General features: G+C 34.0%; 1 protein-coding gene across 1 annotated transcript; it reads left to right on the top strand.

Moving 5' to 3' along the window:
• The first annotated feature begins 2,358 nt into the window (after positions 1–2,358).
• LOC128222279 (uncharacterized) lies at positions 2,359–20,386 on the top strand. Its single transcript, XM_052931242.1, has 5 exons — positions 2,359–2,432; positions 2,960–3,145; positions 12,860–13,012; positions 13,454–13,598; positions 16,515–20,386. Exons 1-5 carry the CDS (start codon positions 2,376–2,378, stop codon positions 16,751–16,753), a joined length of 780 nt encoding a protein of 259 aa, XP_052787202.1. The 5' UTR covers positions 2,359–2,375; the 3' UTR covers positions 16,754–20,386.
• Positions 20,387–21,266: the final 880 nt, after the last annotated feature.

A 21,266-nucleotide genomic window follows, 5' to 3' on the forward strand; every position in this document is an offset into this window, starting at 1 on the left:
TCAAACATCTGGGCGCACAGTCGGTTTCGGTCCATGAGCACGAGCCTGTTCCAAGGGCTAAACATATTGATCTATCAGCGGTAACGGGTTGGGATCCATCCAGTGTCACAAGTAAGCGCGAGTACTGGGACTATTCGTGAACACCAAGGGTTTATCTAAATAATCCTCTGCTGAAGGTTTTTAAGCATGTGAAAAACTCACACCGAACGGGCTATGTATCACATATATCATTATCTCATTCACCATTTACTGAACAACTTTTCGCTTGCGCAAGAAACCCCTTGACATATATTTTCATGAAAATAATGTTTATAACTTTTAAGTCTATTAAATTCTTGTAACGGGAAAGTATTTGACTTGACTTAACTCTTAATGAATTGTGACAAAATTGGGACATTTTCATGAATTGTTAAGATAGTTTTCAAACTTACCGCCATCAAATCCGATGCTATAAGTAAACTGTTAGTTGTTACGAAAAAAATCATTCCGGGTCAACTTGTCGAATGGTTGTTGAAAATAATCAGTAAAATGAATACTTGAATGAATAAAGAATGACAACACAAGTAAATGAATACATTACCTTCCAAACAAATATGTTTAAGTTATTAACCTGACAACATAATAATGCTTTGAAGATAAGCCGACGAAACCGTCATATCTTTGGTCTGGATTTCGAAATGTTTTCATCAAAATGGCATGAATAACAAAAATTATAATTGGCCTGCAAACGTGTTTTTTTATATTTCGTTTTGCTTATCTCGGGAACGTGATAACCCCAGCAAGACTCATTTTCGCCGACGACGCCAAATATAGTACTTGATCATTGTAAACAACTTAGGTGTGTATCAACTTTTAACATCGCAGTTATTGTGATACGTTTCAATATGTGTATTTGTGTTTTGCACTTTTTAATTTTAAATGTTATCTAAACATTCTTCTTATCATTTCAAAAGAAAAAATAAACCCTAGTTAATGCGATCAAAACTCATATCTAGACGCTTAAGATAAAACTTTTTACATCTTACCGGCGAAATAAAGTGACGTATATCTTTTTGATTTTCGTCATGAAATGGATTTCAGTCTTCTTAGACTTATAAGTTAATATTTGTCATAAAGCAAGAAGCAATAACATTTCGGCAATATTTCATTCTGTTTGCAATTTCGTCTAAAATTCGATTGTTGTATAACGTTAAAATGAGCAATTTTGAAACATAACGCCAGCATCTGACGCGAGGTCTAGTACTCTGCAGACAATAAATATGGAGTTTCAGATATTGTCTTTATATACTTAACTTTACTTGTATGATATTTTAAGCGTCCTCTTCATCTGTCTCATACTAACGCATAGGCCAGTCGAGTATGTTTGCTTATATATGATCGTACATTTGTTTTATATATGCGACTAACAAGATGAATTGTTTAGGCAAACAGTTACTCTTTCGATGTATAGAAATTATAAACTTATCAACTAACAACTATCATGAAAATACTTGGTTTTCATACGAATAGTACAATATTGCAGTAATTTTTAAGCCCTTTTTCTGTTGTTTGTGAAATATTTCCACTTGAAGATCGATCAAAAGAGAAATCATTTCGGTTATAAGTTTCATAAATCCCGTACAGTCGTCGTCAGATAATTCCCGTACTGTCATCGTCAGATATATTCCGTACTGTCACAATCAGATAAATCCCGTACTGTCATCGTCAGATCATCAACGTGGGCTCATTTGGACATTCAGATTTTTAAGCAAAAAAACAACCCATTTTTCTGCAATTAACGGTTTTCGATCTTGATATTATTATTCAGATGCGGTTTATGATGTATGCTGTTATCTATATTACACAATTTTAATGTTATAACTAAGAAGTGTAATTCTGTGTTTAACTAAGAACAAGTGGTTATTTTTGTAAGCTGAGTTAGCTGTTGCCGCTGCATTTATATCAATATTAGTAAATATCTTAAAGAAATCGAGAAGTGAAGAACTCTGATTTAATTGCACTGAAGCTTGTCTGATATGCACTCGTGTTAAAGTTAAATTAACAAAAAAGGCATATATGCACAGCTATAAAGATTGAGATAAGAATGTTAATCATTAGAAAAACGCAGTTGAACTATCTTAATCATTTATAAAATTAAGATTTACATTGTAAAAAATACCATTCCGGAAGTCGGATAAGCATTATTTACATAAACTGAAACTATTTTACACTTTCTCGCTTTCATCGGGAGTATTGTTGATAGCTAATTGATGTAGATTTAATACATCCTTCTACCTTTATTTGTGATGACTCATAATAGGAGGGGTAACTTTATCATTAGATTTAGAGTTTGTTCATCCACTGAGGTAGTGTGGTTGAAGCAATATACGTGCATTATGGGTCCCCTGTATTTCAAGCCATGGAGGAGAACTGATAGGAAGAGCTTTGTGGAGGTATTATATATCGTTTTAATTATATATATTTATATATGTACATGTTTTGGTATGGTTAAATTGATATTCAATAGATTTATCATATTTTGGTATTTCAATACATCGGAGGGAATTAAGCAAGTAGTAAGGGAAGTACATTTTGAAATTTGTTAAATGGTGATTACCTCTTAGTTTGTTCCTTATTTGGAATTTATGCATTTAAATAGGATCATGGTTAAATCATAAGCTACTGGGCTTATCCTTGTCGTTTCAAATGTTTCGGTGAAAACTGTTATGGTAAAATACGACCCAGTTCACGAGACAATTATAAAAACGGGCATCGTTTTCAGAAAGGACATTGTAATATGCTTCAACACCAAAAATTAATCAAAAAGACATTTGGATGTGATAAGGTCGCAGTGTTCGGAAAGGACATTAAATTGCGGTTCAAGAAGACCAACAACCCTTTAAATAGGACGATTTGGATGGAAAACGATCGTCATTTCATAAAAAATAATGTTCAAACAATAATTTGCATGTATTTTCAGACTGAAAAATTCCTGATTGAAGAAATACGGTCACACAAAAAGCGCCAACTAAAATTATGCCTTGTTGGCCATACAGAAGCCGGGAAGTCGTCCTTCATAAACTCGGTATTTTCCGTTTCAAGAGGAAAAACAGCTGATATGAAAAACGTTAAAATAGATACAGTGGACAGCATCGGAACACATAGGGTAGGCTACATATGATACTTTGACACATTTTTAAAAATTATATTAGTTAAGATTTGTTCATAAACTAGAAAAGCCTAAAAGATGTAATTAAGGTTTTAGCCATTAACAGACTTTATAAAATGATGAACCATCAATAAAGCTATGGGACCTTTATCCAAATTTTAAATAAGTATCACATTGAAATACCAAAGAAGTTAATTGTGTTTCATTATGCCCACCCTTAAAACTTCAAAGGACTCAAAACAGTAAAACTTTTGTCTATGTTTAAATTATAATCATATTATTAGATACTAAGAAATAAACACAAAAATGTCTGCTTTAATTAATATCAGTTAACAGAAAAATAAAGTTTAAATAAAACATATTGAAAAAAGTAGAAACAACAACAACATTTTGATCTTTTGACATTTCGGAACACAGCATTTATGCGATGTTTTGAAAATATATTTTATTATTTTTATAAGTTTTAATACATTCATAAAAAACAATGACAGTATATGAAAGTATGTCATCCAGTTTTGAAAAGAAAAATATACATAAGATGTCATGTAACCTTACATTTTGATATTTAATAACACGATTAAAACCCCCAACATATTCTTGGTAAAAGGGTGAAGCTAAGTTGGATTCATCATCATCATCATCATCATCATCGTCGTTGTCGTCGCCCTTGTCGTCGTCATCGTCATCATCATCATCGTCGTCGTCAATGTCGTCGTCGTCATCATCATCATCATCAACATCATCATCATCGTCATCATGATTTTGCTATCTGTTTTTAAATCTGTACATATGGTCTCAATTTTATTGCTGTTAGTTCAAAAATAAAAGAGTGGGTCAAAAGGTTACAGCCAAGGTCATCAAAGCACAATATTGGTATTTGTATTCAAATTTGTGCACACTGTCCAAAATACTTTGCCGTAGCTTCAAAAATAAGAAAGTGAGTCAAACTTGGAGCAGCTTTGATTCCAGGAGCATTATTTGAACAAGATTGCTAGAGGACCACTATATGGTGCTACATACAAATTATTAAAGGACTGTGAATTGCGGTTTCAGACAAGAATATTTTTAAGAACTTCCTATATAAGTCTACAGGAAACTTGTGAACCTCGGGCATGGCCAGTTTTGTCTCCAGGGTCATAATTTGATGTTCAAAGAAATTGTGTACAGATGTACACACGAAAGACGGACAGTGCCCTATCCCTTTGGCCAAAATAGCTGAAAACCAACCAACCCCTTAAACAGAAAGGATTTGATACAGTTGCCTGCAAACTTGATACCGCTGGCTGCACACTGTCAAACTTGATACCGCTGGCTGCACACTGTCAAACTTGATACCGCTGGCTGCACACTGTCAAACTTGATACCGCTGGCTGCACACTGTCAAACTTGATACCGTTGCCTACACACTGTCAAACTTGATACCGCTGGCTGCACACTGTCAAACTTGATACCGTTGGCTGCACACCGTCAAACTTGAAACCGCATGCTGCACACTGTCAAACTTGATACCGCTGGCTGCACACTTCAAATTTGATACCGTTGGCTGCACAATGATCAGTCAAGAATATTATTCAAAATGTACCAAATCTAAACTATTTCAAAACTGATTTAAGTATACAAAATAATTGTCTATAGTTGTTTATAATACAATAAAGTCAAACTCTTAAGAATCAAACTCTTTAAAGAAGCCTTCAAGCTATTCTAATAAATAGGACACGACACTTCAGATTTACAAAATTATTTCAGTTAAACTTCCAGCAACCTACACATCATAGTTTTCCTTCATTGAACATGCATTCAATTTATAATTATTTAAGATGTGTTAACAATCGGAGCAAAATATACGATTGTAGAATTGAAAAAAGGTGGTCTTGTTCAATTGAAACGTCTAATTATTGAATTTATTATTGAGTAGAAAAATTCTTCTACAGATCGTTTTACTGTAATTACCCAAATAGTTACACGAGTCTGTATTAACCGTCTGCTTATCCTTTTTGTGTTTACGTATTTTAAACAATCATTGTTGAGAATGACAACATTAACTTCCCAAATACTACGAAAAATAAATTCCCGTTTTAACCAAAGAAATAGCGGGGAAATACCTTCCGTTAATCGGTGATAAACTGAACTCCCAGGAATATGAACAGAACAGAACAGAACACTTATTTAGATACAAGCATATACAGCTTATGAACATCAACGCAATCAACATAGCACGCACAACAGGATATATAAATTAACATGAATACAAACAAAAAGAAACAACAAGAAGAGAGCAATAACATCCAGTTTAATTTAGGCTGTAATATTAACTATATTGTCTCTGATCTGATTTGCCTTGATAGTAAATATAGCCAGTTTGTGTAACAACGACTTCTTCGTAGAGTTAAGAAGAGTAATTTATTTTAACATACTAGGTCGTGTTCGATAATAACTATCAGTACAAAATGATATCCATCTTCAATGTCATTCAATGAATAAACATCACATCTCCTTTCTTGTCGGGGAATGTTCCTATAACGGCCTTCTTCTATTTTTAGCCTGTGAGAGGATAATCTTAATTTGCTAGACGCATGTCTGTGTTTAACATTTGTCAACAATTTTGAGGTAGCAGGACGTTTCAAAAGAGGAATTTACTGCACGAAATAGAGTTAAACTTGTTGAGATATTAACACATTCATTCCATTGTGTAACATAGGTATCTTTCAGTCTTAGTTTTAACTGGCTTATAAAACATGGTATTTTAAGCACTGAGTCCCTAAACAGCCACATTTCATTAAAACCGGCTGATTGTAATAACAGTTTTACTTTGGTTAACCAATTTACATGACCCTTTTCACATTCTTCTAAAAGCATACAGTAAGTCTCATACAATATACAATTTGAATTAAAACTGTTCATGAGTTTAAACCAATATTTGGCTATTTTCACTTCTGAGTTTATTATTAATGGAAAGCGTCCCGTTTCTCCATATAACGACAAATTATTAGTCGTTTTTTTTGACATTTAAAATCTACTTAAGGAACTTTTTGAATATTCTTTCCAGATTTTCAGCTTCAGCAAAACCCCATAACTCTGAGCAATATTCAAGCAAAGGGAGCACATAAGTGTCATATAATTGTATATTTACTGGTATATACCCTCCAGACGTAATGCTTTTGAGAGACATGACTGATTTTATAGCTTTACTTGCCACCGCGTTTAAATATTTGCGAAAAGAACCATTTGAACTTATGACTAACCCTAAATAGCAAAACGTGTTCACAATTTCAATGTTTCATTGATGGTCTGAAATGATATTCCAAAATCATTTTTTACTAGCACAGACAATTATAATTTCAAACATATAGCTGGTCGAAAAAGCGATAAGTGAAGAAAGGAACACTGGTTTGAACCAACCAAATATTTAAGTCTACTTTTATATCTGATTTCTTTGACCAAATAATCCGATATTATTAATAAGGCAAAAAAATAAATAATTGTCTGTATAGGGTAACCTTCCCAAGATTTCTAGGTAGGATAGGTAGGGATTTTTTTATTATCATTATTATTTTTTTTCAAAATCTGTCGTAAGTTCAGAGTGTTTTCTTGCACATGGCAGTCTTTCCTACATAACTGTCATTGCCTGACTTTGTTTAATCATATAAACAATAAATCTGATGAAAATCTGCATTTATCCGCCCTTCGTAGCTCTCTATTCGCTAACGATTTTTTTTTTGCTCAGAACCGGAAAAAAATAGTTAGGGTGGGCGCATTTTTATAGGTAGGGTCGGGTTACCCGAAACGGACATATTTTTTTTTGTTTAGGCCTAACAATACAATTCGTTGGGTTTTAGAATTAAATCTAGAAATTGAAATTTATATATGTGTAAAACATTTCTATCATTATATTTTTTTAAATATCCAAAAACCAATCATATTAATGTTTAAATGTGGTTTTAAATGATGTTAAAGTGAATTAGGTAGGCTGTTTCACATCTTTTCCTTAGGGAATGATCATCAAACTACTAATAATAATATGTTATTATTATCTTAAAAATTGGTTTAATCATTGTTGCGCTTTCAATGGATAAATATTTCTTATTCGAACTTTTATCAATTGTCAGATTAAATTCTAAAGTAAGATCGTGATTAAATGGGTTAACGGGCAATTCTGTTGATCTATCTTTCTACTTTATATTGAATATCAGAAAAATATTGTTCGCTCTTTGCTCGATTCGAGTTTTTTTGAAAAGGACAAAATTGAATTTTTTTCGCACGTCCGATCCAAATGTTTTGGCAATGTATGTTGGTCACGTTCAAATACTATAATATCCTGATTAACAGTCCGTAACACTTAGTCAGTTTGAGTGAATTGTAAACAGATTCATCCATTTTCGATTAATAGGAGTTAAATTGAGTTTTGTTTATGTGCTGGAGACTCCAGAATTAAGTGTTTCAACATATACAACATGAAGTTACATGTATATCGAATACAACAAAGTATGTGACAATGACGATCAAAATAGTAGTATCATAAACCCGTGTGATCTGTCTTTTTCCTAGTGTATCTTATGATCAATTTGTGAAGAAAAAGAAACAATTTGAAGGTCCAGGGTGGGAGAAATATCGGTTCGATGTGATTATTAAATGGTAAATAATGTTTTGAATCTAATTATCTCTTATATATTTACTTATTTTAACATCACAATATATCCAGACACGTCGGTGTACAAAATTTTAACATTAGGTTCAAATTGAAAAGAAATTATAACTGCACTTGTTCTATTATAAAATTAATTAAGACTATATGGTCAATTTGATCACAAATCGTTCTAGGTAATTTACCTTGGTGTCTACAAACATGAATCAAATTGAATATAAAAAAATATGGAGTAAATTCATGTTATCTTTAAAACCTTATTTGGCTGACTCGGAGTGTTTTGGCATGTGACGTCATTTTCTTCAAATATTTTAGATAGGTAATCATTTGCAAGAAAAGATAAGCTAATATATATGTCGCTTTTATTTTTAATAATGCACTGTGTTGTTTGTGGAGTTTTGTGCTATTCTTCCATAGTTCTTGTTTGATTTTTTTTTGTGTTCTTTGTCTTTGGCGTTTACACAGTGCCATTAAACCGGATTTATGTTTAAACTTATTGCTACTGAGCTTGTTTCTGTAGTTTTTCACATAAGTATAATAACAAAAGTTGTATTCAAAAGAGAGAGATAAAGCCACTCAGTGCATCTCTACATAGACAACCGTTATTTGTCGATTCTTTTCTACATAACATTTAAATAATTTACAATAAAAAACACTGTAGTTCTTGTTATCTGGATTTAAGGACATCGTGAAGAACTTGAAAATGATTAGGGAGGGATATTTTATGATCTCTTGTTAAGGTTGTTCTTGTTCACCTTGATGCACTGACTTGAATGTTTTCGTTAACTTTGTACATGCATTCATTATCATGTTTATTTATTTGTATATTTCTTGACGTAATGCTTAAACTTTCTATTGATTTATCGATATCCTGTATTTGAATACGATAATAAACATTCTGTTCTGTTCTGTTGATGAATCATCTTACTTAAATTAATGATTGAAAGCTTATGGAAAACAATCGTTATAACTTGGCCATCTCCAGCTTCTAGTGTCACAGAAATAATGAAGCGTCGCTAATTGTGAATTATGATGCCCGTAAGGCAAATTTCACCAATTTGGAAGTGCCCATTCTGTGTAACATGTTTTTACACTTTATAGGTTTTGAAGTTAAATGTTGTGTAAAAATTGCTGTACATTCTTGATCATTCTATTAAATTAATTGTCACAACATTGTTCGTACTCATGAGATTCCACTACTGTATCGAAAACATTGTGGTTACGTTCGCCAAATCTATACCTCATGTCAGAAACGGATTTTATTTCTAATATTATTTTTACGTTTAGTACACAAGTGTAACTTATCCGATATTTGGTGTTTTGAGTCGTTGAAACACTAGAATTCCGTGTAGATTCGCGTATGAATCGGTAAATCCACTAGAAAATGGGATACTCATATATAGATAATTAGTTAGTGATCCACATCCAAGTACTGTGTCGGTTTTCAGGTAGGGTACGCAATGGAGTTATAGTTACAATTAAACGATTACTCATTGCAAACTATGATACTGAAAAAAAAACATTTCAGTTATTGGTTAAAACATGTGCAAGGGTCATCAATGTTACAACGATTTTATAATTTTCTATTCACCCTATTAGGAAGGCATTCAATGTAAACACTGAGCAATACTGGTTATAAGGTAAATACTCTCTCGATAACACACCATTTGGTGCCCGTTTAATATATACTCGCGTTCAATGAAAACGCACCAGAGAACATTCTAATCATAATTTGAAGTTGATGTGAAGTTCCATAAGAAAACCTTGATTAAAATGAAGTTAAGGCTATTTTAAAATGTAACACTTGGCAAATGATGATATGTGGGTAATTTGATGATTATTGTGCCACCTAAGACGTCGAGGTACTCAGGGCTTTTTCACCTTCTTTGCTATGGGCCGAAATAAGGCTACTTCACAATTGGGATAAATAGCATATTTTCCCTAATTTCAAGATATTTTTTTCACAATTCCCAGATATTTTTCCCAAAAAGGAAGATCTTACTTCAAAAATTTACAATAAAAATTAATTCTGTTTGGGCAAATTATTATTTTTATCTTTTAAATTAACATAAGAAGAGTGCTGTATAATTTAAACGTTATTCGAGGACCAATTTGTCCATATATTGTTATTGATTCTTTCCCTCGATTAAGAATAAACTCTATGAAGATTAAAAATATTTAATCTCTCTCCCTCTCTTTTCATTGCGTCATGTTAAAAAAGCGAAGTCAAATACATGATTTCTCCCCCAATAAGATCTACATGTGTATCAATTGGAAGTCCATACAATTTAGACCTTTTAAGCTTGACCCTGTGGAGTGTTTGTACACATTTTATATTAAAAAGGTCATAATTGAAAAAAAATCAACTAGAAGTAGACTCACATGTAAGATATGAGGCTGTTTTTTGTAACATGAGTTTCAAGTTTCATATGGATACCTTGACCTGTGTTTAAAAGGTGTCTTCAATCCTCATTTGTGGAATTTCCCAATTTCAGATGTTTACGCATTTGAATTTTGCAGAATTTCATGGGTTTAAAGTTCCCAAAATGAAAAGGCTAGGCCTCTTCACAATTTTTGGTGAAAAAGCCCTGCGGGGTAAAAATTGAAATTCACAAACTCTATTATGAAGTATTCCCGCCATTAGCATACAGGACAGCTTGGCATCTGCATCTCCTACTACGAATTAGACGTTGTATGTGGTACTGGGGGTGGTATTCCATTCCTTCCGAAGCGCCTGCACAAGCCCGACCTTGTTGTTAATGATATGACGTCTAATGAGTACTTTATATCCAAGCTGGTCCCAAAGATGCCCAATGGGACTTAAGTCCGGAGAGAAGGCATGTCAGGGTAAAACATTGATGCACTGACGTGTCTCAAAGTGAGTATTGAGTCTGGTTGAGTGGGGCCGTCCGTTGTCCCGTTGGAAAATTGTGACATCACGGTGATCTTGCAAGAAAGGCACCACGTGTGGCTCTAGTATGTCGTCGAAGTACCGTCAGATTTCCCTGCAATACCATAAGCGGTACCTTTGTAGTGCCAGGATATGTCTGCTCAGACCATAACACTGCCTCTTCCCCAGCGAGAGTTTTGCCTGACGCAACAGTCAGCGTACCGTTTACCCCTCCGACGTCGTACCTTACGCCTACCATCAAGCAAAATCTGCACTCGCTTGCGAATAACTTCCTTTCACTGGTTTTGCGTCCAATCAAGATGCAGGCGAGACCACAATTGGCGATTCCTACGTCTTTACGGCGTTAAGACGTTGCCCCTGCACGCAGCATATGCCATTATCGCTGCAGCCAGTAAACGTCGACGGACCGTTGATCGACTGATATCTTGCTGATTGTATCCGCATGTTTCTCAGGCGGTCTTGATGATGAGAAAGGGCAACATGACGGTCTTGTTAAGTAGACGTCACTCGTTGACGTGCTTGGTGCGGCCGATCTGCTACAGGGCCGGTTTCTTCGTGTCTTCTCACTAATCGCAACAAAGTCGATCGATAATAATTCATCATTCGTACAACCGCGTTGTTCGACATACCACCAGCTACCATACCAATGTCTTCATGACGTTGTGCGTCACCCAAACTTCCCTTAGTGTAATCTATTGACAAACGTTCTGTTGGCGTTTAAACCGTCTGGAGTTTAGGAGTGTACTGAAACAATGTATAATGCAGCACATTCACACAAGGACAGACGATTTGCAAAAAATAACTATTTGCACGGACCCAACGATATTGCGTAATGAACATTAAATACGCTTTAAAACTACCACGCTATGATTTTACGAATCTGCGAAAACATGTTCTTGTACGGAAATTTACGTATTCCCTAATTCGCTGTGTATAATTGTGTATAGATGTTGATGCCTTTTCATTTACAGCGGGTATATATACCGATTGAAGCGTATTTAAACAACGCACATGAGATGTATTAAAACTGGTCCTTATCTTGGTTACAAATGCATTTTATGCATCTATCTTGCGAATACTGAATGCATTTTTGAATGATTTGATTCAAGGCAAAATGACTTTAGGTTCTTGTTATTTATGCTCCCTTTTCGATGAATTTGAGATAAATTGAGTCTATTTTATTCGTTTCAAATTTCAGAATGAAATATTTCAACATATACAACATGGAGTTACATGTATATCGAATAAAACATAACATGTGATAACGATGATCAAAAAACTAATATCTTAAACTCATGTGATTTGTCTTTTTCCTAGTTTATCTTATCTGCAATTTGTGAAGAAGAAAAAACAATTTTAAGGTCCTGGTTGGGTCCGATGTGTTTATTAAAGAGTAATTCATGTTACACTTCAGTATACAACCTTTAAACATTTACAGGAACAAATTGAAAATAAATTATTACTGCACTTCTATTGTTATTTATAAAGACCATATATTCAATTTGTTCACAAAATGGTTCTAGGTAATTTACCTTAGTGCCCATAAACATGAATCAATAGATAATAAAAAACCACAATCAGAAAAGTTGTTTTCAAAAGAGAGAGATAAAGCCACTCAGTGCATCTCTACCTAGACAACCGTTATTTGTCGATCCTTGTCTACTTAACATTTAAATAATTTACAATAAAAAACACTGAAGTTCTTGTTATCTGGATTTAAGCACATCGTGACGACAAACTTGTGAATGTTCAGGGGGGAGATAGTTTAAGATCTGTTGTTCAGATTGTTCTAGTTCACTAAGTTGAACTGACTTAAATGTTTAACTTTGTTCAGTAAATTCTATTTCGATAACACACCAATTGTCCGTTTAAAATATAAACCAATTGAAGCACACGCAACGCAAGAGATATATTTAAACTGGTCCTTGTCCTGGGTAGGAATTTATTTTATGCAGCTTTCAAGCGAATACTGATGAAGCCGAAATTTTCATTTTTGAATGATTTTACTCACGGTAAATTGACATTTGGTTGTCGTCATTAATGCCCCGAAGAACTCACAGACTGCGTAGTTTGATATGGTGTAATAGCTTCGGGGGCCTAGTGGACGGCAGGTAATCCCTAGCTTCAGTTTCTTATCCATTCACCTACATTCTTGCAGTTTTTGCTCCTTAAGACGAGAAGGGACCTTTTCGCTCATACCAAAATCTACGATACCCTGGGATTGACCGGAAACGCAAACGATAAAGATTACGGCCTCGCGGCAATTGAACTCCCGCGAATTTGCGAAGGACATGTGCAGCCGGGACATTTAGTAAGCATGGTTGTTGTTTAAACGAATGCTATGATTAAAATAAACAATAAATGTACAGGCTACACATGTCACTCTAGAGTGCACGGGCTAACGTTTTCTTTTATAAGCGTTTGCAAATAAAACCTGCTTTCCATAGAGTTTATCTGACCCCTTAAAATTGAGCTTATTAAAGTTAAACATCCTAATAGCAGATATTTGGTTTGATCGATTTTATTTCATTCATAATTATATTTACGTAAAAAACTAAACAGAAGTGAATGACGTGGTGTTTTATATACACACTTAATTAGATTATATGAAAGGGTTGTTCATTATTGAGATTTTTAAGACTGTCCACATTTAAAACTCATGACATTACTACTTGATGAGACGTTTCATAGTTACTTAATGCTCCTTCTTGAATTAAATGATGATTCTAATTTTCTTTATTCATTTTATCAGTTTCACATGGACTCATCCACCGATGCTGATGAACATTACTGTGTCGTTTTCGTTATCAGTGCTAATGTGCTCGATGGAATACATGGATCGGAACCTTCAATTCTCTGCAACAAGATTCTTCATTTACATAAAGCAGTTCCTGATGGCATGTGTTTAACATTATATATTAATTGATATAGTTTAAAGCTACATACATAACGAGCAATAGTTAAAACGCCGGTCGGGACCCACGAATGCGCATGCGCTATGGATGACATAACGGCGGTAAGCGTCTCTTTGGCATATACAACTTGACTGCCATTTTGGGTGACTTATGTTTATGTTATGTGGAATATGGAGAACACGTGTGTAAGACAGTTAGGGACGTGTCGTGTTTCCCATTAAGCAACGACGTTAAGTCACCAAATGAATACTGTCTAGTATAACGCTATAAAGCTACACATTTTAAGTAGCAGTATTTCAAAACAGCCTAACCTGACCAAAGGCCAAATGAAAAGATAACTCCTTTACAAGTATGGTGTTTGTTGATAATAGACCGGATACGTGAAATATGATCCATTGAAATATCCTCTATTGATCATAATTAATCGGATCCTGAAGAACGACAGCTTGCCTGAGTAGGACTTGGCGAAACTATTTTAAACAATGGTCTTTGTTTACTCACCTTACGCGAACAACCAATCAGTAAACAGTTATCGTTGAGGGTTTAAGCATGTGTTTTACTCATGTTCATGTAGTCATTCCTTTTTTTGCAAGAATGTTAGAAAAATTTAGATTTTGTTTCGGAGTTAGAAACAATTGAATACGGGTTATTTATGTCCAGTTCTACGCATTTATACCAGGGAATTGCTGAAATTCAGCAAGAACTGATTAGCCCTGTAAATCATTGTTTGTATATAAAACTGTAGAATCTGAATTAAAGCTGATTAAAAATGCACTTTAACAGATGGTCAGTTTTGACATTATTTTAACTGTTGTTTCGGAACCAACGTATTTAAAGTTCAGTCATATACCTCATAATAGAAAATATCTATATTGTTTGAAAAACTGCTGAAAATGTCATTTTTCTTAAAACGCCAGTAGCGCTTTTACCATAAAATATCAATTTCAAAACGTAAATATGAAAAATGCTATATGATATTTTGTCAGCAGTCTTAAATCAATGGTTTTCAAACATTAATGCAAGAAATGACTCATTCCAGACCAAAAAAGACAAACTGTTCAATCCGCGAAAGAGAAGATTTATGTTTCAGAGTCTGTTATAAACTACTGTTTATGCTTTATTACACGACTGTTTTTCGTTTACATGTTATTAAGTATGTTTTATTTACAAAGTCAACAGCTTGTAAATTTTCATGGATTTAGAATTAAACTGACTTGAAATAATGTACTCTGGAATCCAGCATGAAATAAATTTTGGGAAATAACTTTTTTTAATTTAAACAAGTAATGCCACAGAAACGTGACATATGTCCCAGTTGATAATACGATAATATATAATTTAATAAATTGATATATATTATGACAGACCAGGCATTATACGTTGTTGCGGCCTAATATTTAACAAAGATCGTTGTGGCTAAGAAGATTTAATACTACAAAATCCACTTTTTAACATTGACTTCCAAGTGATATTGGCCTCTTAGTTAAGAGATGAAGTGATTTGAAGTGATGGTTAAGTTTGAGATACTGGACATTGTTTTTGCTCCTGAAGACGAGAGGTTACCTTTTCGCCCATACCAAAATCTACGATACATTGGGATTGACCGAAATCGCAAACGATAAAGATTACGGTCTCACGGCAATTGAACTTTCCCGAATTTGCGAATAGTTGTGGCTAAGATGATTTTATGCTACAAAATCCATTTTTTAACACTTCACTTCCAAGTGATCTTGGCCTCTTATTTAAGAATTGAAGTGATGGTTAAGTTTGATATACTGGACATTGTTTATGCTCCTGAAATTTGAAAAATTCCCGCCAGAATAATTTGAAGTATTCACGCAGTGGCGTCATCCAAAGCGCATGCGCGTTTGTGACTCCCAACCAACGCTATATTATTAGCAGCAATGATTTACCGCAAGTTCCCATAAAGAGCTGAAAAATGTACGAATTCGCAGTAGTGACGAATCGTAGAGCGACGTAGATTGATGTTTCGAGTAAAGCACTCATGCTCTCATAATTGAGGTCAGGGTCACATTAAAGGTTAATTGAACCTTGTAGAGATTTTATAGTAATTCTAAAAACTGCAAGTTGCAAGTAAAGCACTCTTGCTCAGTTACTAGTGGTCATGGACACATTTAAGGTCAATCTCATCTGGCAGAGATTTCATTGTTACAATTTAAATATCAGCTACAACATAAAGTTTATTTGATAGGCAAAAATCGCTAGTTATTCACGTCTCTTTGTAATTATCGTTTAATCGTGACTCATTAAATCTAGCGTATTTAAATAACAAAGCAACGTTTGAGGACTGTGAACGTCAATAAGTTATCTTAGTGTGTAACGCATCTGCCTTATAAACCGCAAGTCACTGGTGTGAGCCAACTTTAGACACCTTCTTGTACGGATGAAGTGTTATATAATGAAACTCTACTATATTCTATGAGCAGTTACAAGAAGTGGTCCAATACAGGTACACTGTACAGTTTGTCTGCTGTAAATAATACACATAAAAGCTGATTTCGTTAGAAACAAAAGTTATGCACACATGTACGTATTTTTATGTACACCGTTACTTTTTGTGAGCTATGCTTTGAGCTTTTACAAAAAAAAATTCTTCATGGTTGACTCGTAACTGAAACAGATGTGTATTATTGTCCATACTGTTATGACGTGCAAAGTGCTAATCTATATTTTCAAGACATGGTTTAACCATGAAAAACACTTCAAATTCATTTTATACGAGTCTATATGTTAACACAATACCATAGTTTGAGACGATGTAGTAAAACCACAAAACTTAAATGTTATTTAATACATATTATTAACTTAATATATCAGTGAAGTAGAAACAAATTTCATTCCAATGCTTTTTATTAATTTGATTTTTTTTCCTTGCAGATGTTTCTCAAATAATCGTCATTACAAAATGTGACGAGGTGTGTATGAAGACCAAAGAACTTATTGAAAACATATTTTACAGCAAGAAGATTCACCAGTTGGTTAAAAAGGCAGTCCGTGTGTTTGGAATACCACAATGTAGAGTTTTTCCAGTTGTAAACTACGTCGACCAGACGAAAATTGACCACAAGTTGAATGTGCCAATTCTGTATGCTTTACTTAATGCATTGGATTTTTAGATTGGACGACAGGTAGGAGAATAAAGAGAAATAACACAGAATAAACACAAAAATACAGTTTATGACTTTAACAAGACGCCAAGGAAACCAGACTCTGTGAAGAACATAGTTAGATGTTTATTAAACTGCTATACATGCATTTTGATATAACTGCCTGCAAACTTACAAGTAGTATGCCTTTTAATCATTACACTTGTTTGCTTACTTTTGTTTGACTTTCAAGAGTTATCATTTCAGCTCGTTCTAGGTTCAGATGAAAACAAAACCTAATATTGGGAAAGCGTTCTATAACAAAATACGTTACTTCATACCCTCATCATTCTCTTGCATGAAGTGTTTATTTCGGTACTTTTTATGTGACAAAAACAGCTTATACTGCCAATGCATTGCCTTCCAATTTTGACCGCATTCAATGCTTAAACAAATGGTCATTTTTAACCTTTAGAATTGACTCTAACAACATTTGAACATCACACTTTGATCAAAACAGTCGTTGAAAACTAAAAAGGTGTTAAAGTTTTAGAGAGTGTATGGAACAAAATTACGTTGCCCTGTTGAATCTGCTGAGAATATATTCAGTCTAGCAAAAAGCAATGTATTTCCATGTTGTAAGCTAAAACTAGCAAGTGGATGTCAACGCGCGTCTATTTCATTTCATCGAAAGGTGCATAGCTCATTTCGTCCAGAGCTATCGGCCTAGGTACACGTATGCTTTTTGTAGCCTGCAGCATGCATTCTAAATGTATATATCTTTCAAGTGTTTCGAGCTATGCCATGACGCAGACGACGACGCCTTCATAAGTGGCGTTAATTGAACGCATGATAGACGTTTTTATTTGTTGATTGGTCAATCTCAGATGAAAATTTGGGATAAAAATTAGCGACAGTTTTTGTGTCGGTTGAAAAGACGACATATAGGGGTTACTTTTGTCGGCGGCGTCGGCGGCGGCGGCGGCGGCGCGTCCGCGTCCCATCTTCGATTGTCCGGGGTATATCTCCTAAACTATTAGTGGTATCAACTTGGAACTTCATATGTACATAGATCTAATTGAGGGCAAGTGCAGTGCACAAGAACTGTTACTCTTGCTTCCATATTTTTAGAGTTTTGCCCTTTGATATTTTTCATGCTTAAAGTTTTGTCCGGGGCATATCTTGTAGAATATAAGAGTTATCAACTTGAAACTTTATATGTAGATAGATCTCATGGAGGGCAAGTGGAGTGCATAATAACAGTAACTCTTGCTTTCTTAGTTTTAAAATCATTGCCCTTTGTTAATTTTCATGCTTAAAGTTTTGTCCGGGGCATATCTTGAAGAATATAAGAGGTATCAACTTGAAACTTCATAGCTAGACAGATCTCAGTGAGGGCAAGTGCAGTGCACAATGACAGTAACTCTTGCTTTCTTAGTTTTAAAATTATTGCCCTTTGTTAATTTTCATGCTTAAAGTTTTGTCCGGGCATATCTTGAAGAATATAAGAGGTATCAACTTGAAACTTCATAGCTAGACAGATCTCATTGAGGGCAAGTGCAGTGCACAATAACAGTAACTCTTGCTTTCTTAGTTTTAAAGTTATTGCCCTTTGTTAATTTTCATGCTTAAAGTTTTGTCCGGGACATATCTTGAAGAATATAAGAGGTATCAACTTGAAACTTCATAGCTAGATAGATCTCATTGAGGGCAAGTGCAGTGCACAATAACAGTAACTCTTGCTTTCTTAGTTTTAAAGTTATTGCCCTTTGTTAATTTTCATGCTTAAAGTTTTGTCCGGGGCATATCTTGAAGAATATAAGAGGTATCAACTTGAAACTTCATAGCTAGATAGATCTCATTGAGGGCAAGTGCAGTGCACAAGAACCGTTACTCTTGCTGCCATATTTTTAGAGTAATTGCCCTTTGTTAATTTTCTTGCTTAGGTTTTGTCCGTGGCATATCTCGTAAACTATAGGTTTCAACCTGAAACTTATTCCGTAGGTATATCTGATTTAGGGTTCAAATGCCACCTACACTTGAAAGTTAAATGGCAACATCATTGTCTATGAAGGAAAAAAGTGCCAATCTAACAGCTATAATGTCGACAGTAAATAATTCGTCAGGCGACACATCCGACTCGCGGAGTTCTAGTTGTTATTGAGCGTCTTATTGACCAGTTTCGTATTTCAAAACATAAGTAATAATGTTATAAATAATCATAATTGTTTGACTGAGACCAACTGCTATATATTAACATTTGAATGGAAATGAGAGAGAGAGAGAGAGAGAGAGAGAGAGAGGGAGAGGGAGAGTTGGCGTTGTACCTTACGCACGTGCGTCTTTCTTTTTTGACGCCATAAGAGTCAAACCGTTTCTTAAAAGCGTTCACTTGGACATATTAAGAATGAACTTGGATTTAACTTGTTGTAAAAAATAATTAAACACCTAAACTAACACTTCCTTGAATGAACTTCTTTTCAACAATTACGTGTTATGGCCTATTGAAGTTTCAATTGATTATCAAGTGGTTCCTGATGTTAAGTAAATAGTTGATCACAGTACATATAGCAATGCAATAAACCATTTGTCGTGTTTGTTAGTTTATAGATTACCGTAGTGATGCATTGTATGTTACAATATTTTGAAGATGCTGAGTTATGTTAAAAAACACCAAACAATACTGCAAAGTTTGTTTGTGCAAGAAGTAAAATCCATGTGACATTATATTTGTGAACATTTATCATATGCTATGTGATATATGATATGGATTAAAGAAGATTAAATGAATACAACATTGATTGAACATCCAACAATAGTTACAGAAATAAGCTTTTGACTAACATTGTGTATAGTTACAGAGCTCTCTGTGTCCGTAATGGCTGATTTGATCTTGGACCATCCAAACACATTGTTTACTTAATATATAACAATTACTAAATAGTCAAAAAATGTAAATATTTCTTTGTACCCATTCAGTTAATATACATGTTTCTTTATAAGAATTGCTTTTAGCTTGAATGTGAGGAATCTTGATAGTGCATATATATTATATAACTCTGGAGTCTGTTTCATGGGTAGAAACAAGAACTGACGTCTATTTTGAGAGGCCATGCGGAAATACCCTTAAAGGGGATGTTACAGCCTCTTGGGTGAGTGGCGGACTCTATAAAATCACACTCACCCTTTTTAGTTATTATTTGTTTAATGTCGACAATGTTATATTAACACATGAAGGTGGTTTTAAAGGCTTAAAGAATTATTTATGCCTGTCATTTTTTTTTACAGAATATATAGTCTGAGCATTGTATCGAAATGATTATCTTTATGATCAGTTTTAAATCAGAGGGAAATCCTGTCTAATCCATGTACGTGCATGTTTATTTATAAATAAATATATCGAAATAATCATTTATACAAGACATGTCAGTACGTAGGTCAAAAACGAACGTAGAAGAGGAGTATTAAAGTGTAACAATGAAGAATAAATAATGATCACAAAAGTTTTCTTTTGTAATTTTACTTTACACTATTAGAAACACATCGACATCACATACTACTTATTGAAATCAGGCTTATTTCATTTCTCCAAATGATGTTCCTTTACAATAATCGAAATTAACTATTATCAGATAACCGAGTTCTATAAATGTAGAACATAGAACACAGTACACGACAGTATCCATACACTGCTTGATTTAAAACAACAACAACATACACACAAATCAATGAGATGTCAGATGTCTGATACGTTTGTAAAATTTGCGAAATTTCAATCTCCCGAATAAACTGACACTTAATCGCAGAAGCTTTTATTTCATTGATTTCTTAAAGTTGTCACTCAGCAAAATGTTTGACACCAATATATGCCTTCAGTGTATATAATAAGAACAATGTGAAAAAGAGAGTTCAATCCAACATTGATCTGTGTACAAATAATAATATTTTCAAACCAACTTAACTAACTGCAAATAAAAATGAACATTTTAAAACTAATTGTGACTTTTCTATGACTAGAAATAAATGATTCTTCTTTTCATTTGCATTTGTTTATTCGTAGTGATTTTTTGCTGCTTCAAAAGGTAATAAAGGATTTTTGATTAATGTTCAAGTCGTCATGCATTCCTTTGCGTTGGTATGTCGATATTGACTTAAGGTGATGTAGTTGTTTTAAAGATATCATAATAAATTACCTAATACGGTATATTCAACACTTTAACGTTATTCAATAAAAAAACGTACACAATAAATTGTACCATGTTTGCTCAAAAAATGTTTAAAACAGTTCGTACTCAAACGCTATAGAAGCGTGTTAAACACACATACGGTAGCAGGCAGTTTACAGAGGGGAGCTGCCCATGGTTCGGATCTGTTTCAAGTTTCCAATGTTGGAAGTGTGTATGAAGTTCTTGCATTCTCTAGTGGTAATAGTAAGAAGGAAGATCAGTAGGGATGGTTGCGGGTATAAATGATTAAGACATTGTTTGCAGATCATAGGCTCGGTTTTTATGAGGTGGAACGAAATCAGGAATGTTTGATGGTG

Source organism: Mya arenaria, chromosome 16 (assembly GCF_026914265.1).
Source record: "Mya arenaria isolate MELC-2E11 chromosome 16, ASM2691426v1".
NCBI lineage: Eukaryota > Metazoa > Mollusca > Bivalvia > Myida > Myidae > Mya > Mya arenaria.

What these genes read in the sequence shown, in the direction of transcription:
- LOC128222279 (XM_052931242.1), top strand. Translation starts at nt 2,376, where the DNA reads ATGGGTCCCCTGTATTTCAAGCCATGGAGGAGAACTGATAGGAAGAGC. An exon ending in ATAGGAAGAGCTTTGTGGAG is followed by an intron (nt 2,433 to 2,959) that starts GTATTATATATC and finishes ATGTATTTTCAG; the next exon opens with ACTGAAAAATTCCTGATTGA. An exon ending in ATGTGCAGCCGGGACATTTA is followed by an intron (nt 13,013 to 13,453) that starts GTAAGCATGGTT and finishes TCATTTTATCAG; the next exon opens with TTTCACATGGACTCATCCAC.